We start from the raw sequence: 4,817 nt of genomic DNA on the forward strand, positions 1-4,817 counted from the left end.
ACAGCAAATAGTTTAAAAACACGCTGGAACACGCTTTAACGGAGTACTTTATTTGAAAGATCAAAATATCCCCTTATTAACAGATAGAAAATTAACATGCGGAAATGTGCGCATTATAGAAAAAATTAGGTTTTTAAGAGGGCCTGATTTTCATTTCCTTTCGATTTGCGAATTACGAAGAAACGAGAAATACATGTTGATAATATTGAATTCTTTCCTAAACTATTCTAAATCAATTCGAGTATTTCATTTAAAATTTTGCGGTGAAATAAAGCTTGTAATTCAACCAAAGGTGAAATGCCTTCTTCGTCTCCGAACTTCGTCTTGCAACTAGAGCGGTGCCGAGCATGACTTCAAAGCATAATGGAATGCTAGACATCCCATCGTAACGCCTTGAACCCAAACATTGTGTTTGCATGAATTACGAAGAGTTGCCACTCCATCTCTGTCACGCCTCCCTGGTCTGATCAAGGAGGTTTGAGAGATGGAGTTCCAACTGGCTGTAATTATTCAAACAGCTGCCATTTTTCTATTGATGCACAAAAGAATTCCACAGGTGCACTTGTGCCTTTGATGTTCAGGGTTCCATGCCGCTGTCTTTTTGAGCAATCTGAAGATTCATTTTAAACTCTAACATTATATCGTCTATTCTGCTTGTTTATTTGTCAAATAGAATGAATGTTCACTTAATGATAAAGCATATGAAACAAAAGTAAATCCCGTCCAAGATTATGTGCACAAATGTACACCTGAGCTGTATGTCGTGAAAATATTTGAAACTGTACCCTCACTTCAAAGCCGATTTTATCATCTTTCCGATCACTTCTGACAAATGAAACTGATACGGTATAATTTTTTTAGTTCTTTATGCATTTATATGTTAGATTAGTGTAAAGTCATGTAGAAACAAGTAATTTTGATTTTTATTTCATCAATCTTTGAACAATTTTTATTCACACATTTCCATGTCTGTACTATTATATGTGCAGCTTGTTTTCTAAGGGACAGCGAAAAGCAATTACCATCATAAAGACATATATCTTCCTTTGAGAGTGACAAGTCATGATGCAATGACATGAATCAATTGTCTTCCTATCTGTGAGGCAGCTCCAGTTTAGCACATACTTCAAATATTTCTGAGTGGCAGCATGAAACATGGGATCAAAAGGAATGAGACTGTCGTTACAGTACTCCATTTCTCAAACCTCCTTTTATAGTCTGATCAAAAGGACTTTTACTCTGTGACTATGGAAGTGTTTGTCCTACTGTATAAGGCCTTTGTTAGACCACTCTTGGAATATTGGTCTTGTGTATGGAACAAACTTTCAAAGAGTGATGGAAAAAGCTTGAATCAGTTCAGAGGAGAGCAACAAAGTTGGCATCAGAAGTAAAATTGTTGCCATATCCTAAGAGACTCAAATATTTTGGGATTCCATCCATACGGTATTGGCATGAATGTTCAGATATGATTGAAGTGTTCAAGAGTTTGCATGATATGGAAGACTTTGATCCAGCTGTTCTCTTTGTCATCAATGATCAAGTTATACAGTGTCATAAGTTTAAGTTGTATAAAGGAAGGTGATTGAACTAGTTAGTAACAGGTTGAACTCTTTCAGTCAGAGAGTAGCAAATACAATTGTATTTGGAATAGCCTTTGTGCAGAAGCTGTCGAGGAAACATCAGTGAACAGCTTCAAGTCTAAACTCAATGATCACTGGAAGCAGAAACATAACAAATTTAATCCAGATTGCAGTTAACTGACCATCCCAGGGATACTGTACATCACATGAATCTCCTAAGGCTCAGGATTGAATCCTTTGAATAGCCTTCTATATACATGCATGCATATTATGACTGGGCGGATGCAGCTCAGGGGCTACATGCAGCAACATACTGATTTACCGGTACACATATTGTGCACAAGACTGTATCAAATAATCCTGTTCTACACACAGCGTCAACCCCAGTGCATGAGAGTACATGAATACTCACAACTGTCTTTTTAGAGTTTATGAAAATAGTTCTCATGAAAATGTTTATGAGCGGTGAACTCTGTCATGACAAAGTCTTTGCTTGTAGTAGGGCAAAGTTGCAATAAACTTTCAGAGGAAATGGGACAAAATCAATTGAGTACAGCTTCCAGAATGTGAAGTCAAGTCAATACTCACTGTACAATTGTAATTGGGGGAAAAATCACCTCCCATACATGTACACAATTGTACTTGTAACACGCAAACTTAAATCACAATTTTCAATTTTATGCTGACATCATCAAATTAAAACACAATGATGCTGACTTGAAAGACAATTGTCCAAAGTATAACATATCCAAATTTGGGAGAATGTTGACAGAAATGACTGAGATACGTGCAAACGAATGTCAAACATTAAGTCGTGAAACTAAATTCCACCTTTTTTTGCAATGACTATGACGTCATGCTACTGTCATTGAAATATAAGCCATGTTCAGACGTATTTCTTATTGGAGTAAAATTTTATGGTGCAGCAATTAAAATTCAAATTTATACAACCACGACCCTGTGTCCACACGACGGTCGTGGGAAGAAACTCCGACCAATTTACCATGGCCTACGCGGGGACCACCGTGGAGTGTCGGTGTAACTTCCGGAAGTGGTAGCACCGCGCACGTCGACCATACGATTGTTTTTTACCAGCGGCATTTGTCTTCTCCATTCTTGTTGATGGAAATTTCTGAGCGCTAGCTTTATCGCGATTGACTAGGTTAGAATTACACTACATGTGAACATGTACTCACAAAATCTCAATATTGAAATTTGACCCCGGAAGTTTTACCTAGGTCATAATGTATGTAAGTTCAGAGATACTCTCAGGGCTTGTCCGCACGGGCATTTTACTCTGACTGACTAGTCGTGGTAGCGAGATACTCCTGAGAAAACTCAGGAGTATCTTGGTCGGAGGAAGAGGTCGTGGTAAGTTCCTCCGACCGGAGGAAGTTACTATGACCTTGTTCAGATGGGCACTACTCTGACCTTTCCTCTGAAGTTACTCCGACCAAAGCTTCCGCCGACCCTTCCCCCGAAGTTACTCCAACCAAAACTGCCCTCGTCTGAACGTAGCTATTGACACTTAAAATGTTATTTACAATTCTACTTTTGAAATATGCAATAATAATGATAATAATGTGACCCCACTGTGGGCGCTGACCTAAAAAAGGCCTGCTACTACCGCAGGCTGTTGGTCTGTGTGTTGAAGCAGCTGAACTTGCAGTCCAGCCGGCACTTCTGTATTGTCGCTTGGAGAAAGCTGCTCCCCTGTACAGGTGGTACGTAATAAACTGTGGCCGCGAAATTCGGTTTCTCATCACCCCTGATGCAGCTTTCTGCTCCTCTTTGAGATCTTCCATTCTCTTTCCCAATTCATCCCCGAATAGGAATTTAGTGACGGGAGCGGAAGGTTTGAAAAGATGAGAGTAAGTGGCTGCCATGTCCGGCTTGATAAGCTCTTTCCTCAACGAATTGAGTTCAAAATTGGCATTGCACAGCAACGCCAATGTGTCCTGCTGTGTGTCGGTCAGCCGAGGTGATGGGAAGGACTGTATTAGCGCGCTCAGGCCCTTCGTCAGCGACTTCTGCACACGCTGTAACTTAGCATCTCTACTGCGTGTGTGTTGCGGTAGGTTATCCCAGATCGGGCTGTTCACCTTCGGTGTAGCGAGGTAAACACAGTTGCTCGGGGCTGGATACTTAGATGCCGTCTCTTCCAACACTTTTTCTTCTAGCGGGTGGATGATAAGGTAAGTAGTAGAGCTGGCTAAGTCCTCGTCCAGCGGTAGCCCCGTATCACCCGGCTTGGCAAATTTTGCTGCAAGAACGGGAATTTCTTGCATGTCTGCCGCGTCTGACGCAAATTCGCCTTCTTCCCTGTTGGCTTCACCCGTGTCACGCACGTGCGGCTCCCCGCACTGTTGAAAATCAGTTTCCATAGGAATTTCACACTGTCCGGCGCTGTGCGCCTCATCGTACGCCACAAAATGGCGCGATGCCGGTTTCGGCGTGGAGTTTACACTGGGCAGCGCGTCGACCACTTTACTCAGAAGACTTTCCAGTCTCGATAGTCTGTCCTCGACATCCGAGGATTTTTCGGCCGTCTTTGGGCCCTGCTTCGATTGCGGCACTTTACCCGCCATGTTCGTACCGGAAACCGTATCCGACTTAACTAGTTTCTTTTTTCGGCTTGACTTTTTTGTCTGTCTGAGAGGAGCGTTCTTCGCAAACAACGTTGATGCTTTCCGCTGCGCCGGGCTTAGTCGGATGATGCAGCTGTTGGAGCTGTTGTGCCTCCATCATGATGTAGCCACCGCGTGACTTTCGTGGAATGAGGCCGCTAGAAGAGGCTGTGCTTGCCGCCTTGCTAAGCACCGAATAATCATTGTACAATATAGGGAGATTGTGGAAATCTAAATTCCACTAACTGCTGGTTTCTAGAACCGTTAGTACCGCAAAAACGCGATAAAAAATAAGAATTTTCGACTGCGATAGGGGAACCACGTTCGAATACTCGTGCGTAGAAAAGCGATATGACTGCGTGTGCGCAAAGCGGGTCTCTCAATGTAGTCTCTTTCGGAGACTCCAGAAGTAAAAAAACAGGTGGCTCCCCTAAATTTTGAGCTATGAAGAATAAACACAAGCATTTTGTTTTTCACTATGTATATTTACACATAGACGCGCACACAGAATTTTAACTTTAAAATGGCACATGTGCATTTCCATGATATTGGTCAAGGTTGACCAGAAATCAATGGATATTAGTACCGATTGTATCAGGAATCTAAATAT

General features: G+C 41.9%; 1 protein-coding gene across 1 annotated transcript; it reads right to left on the reverse strand.

Annotated features, from left to right (window-relative positions):
- Positions 1-1,679: 1,679 nt before the first annotated feature.
- Positions 1,680-4,168, reverse strand: LOC140234894 (uncharacterized). Its single transcript, XM_072314935.1, has 3 exons — positions 4,035-4,168; positions 3,208-3,902; positions 1,680-1,714 (listed from the first exon to the last, which is right to left on the reverse strand). Exons 1-3 carry the CDS (start codon positions 4,166-4,168, stop codon positions 1,680-1,682), a joined length of 864 nt encoding a protein of 287 aa, XP_072171036.1.
- Between the last annotated feature and the right edge of the window lie 649 nt (positions 4,169-4,817).

The sequence above is a fragment of the Diadema setosum genome, chromosome 11, assembly GCF_964275005.1.
Source record: "Diadema setosum chromosome 11, eeDiaSeto1, whole genome shotgun sequence".
Taxonomy (NCBI): domain Eukaryota; kingdom Metazoa; phylum Echinodermata; class Echinoidea; order Diadematoida; family Diadematidae; genus Diadema; species Diadema setosum.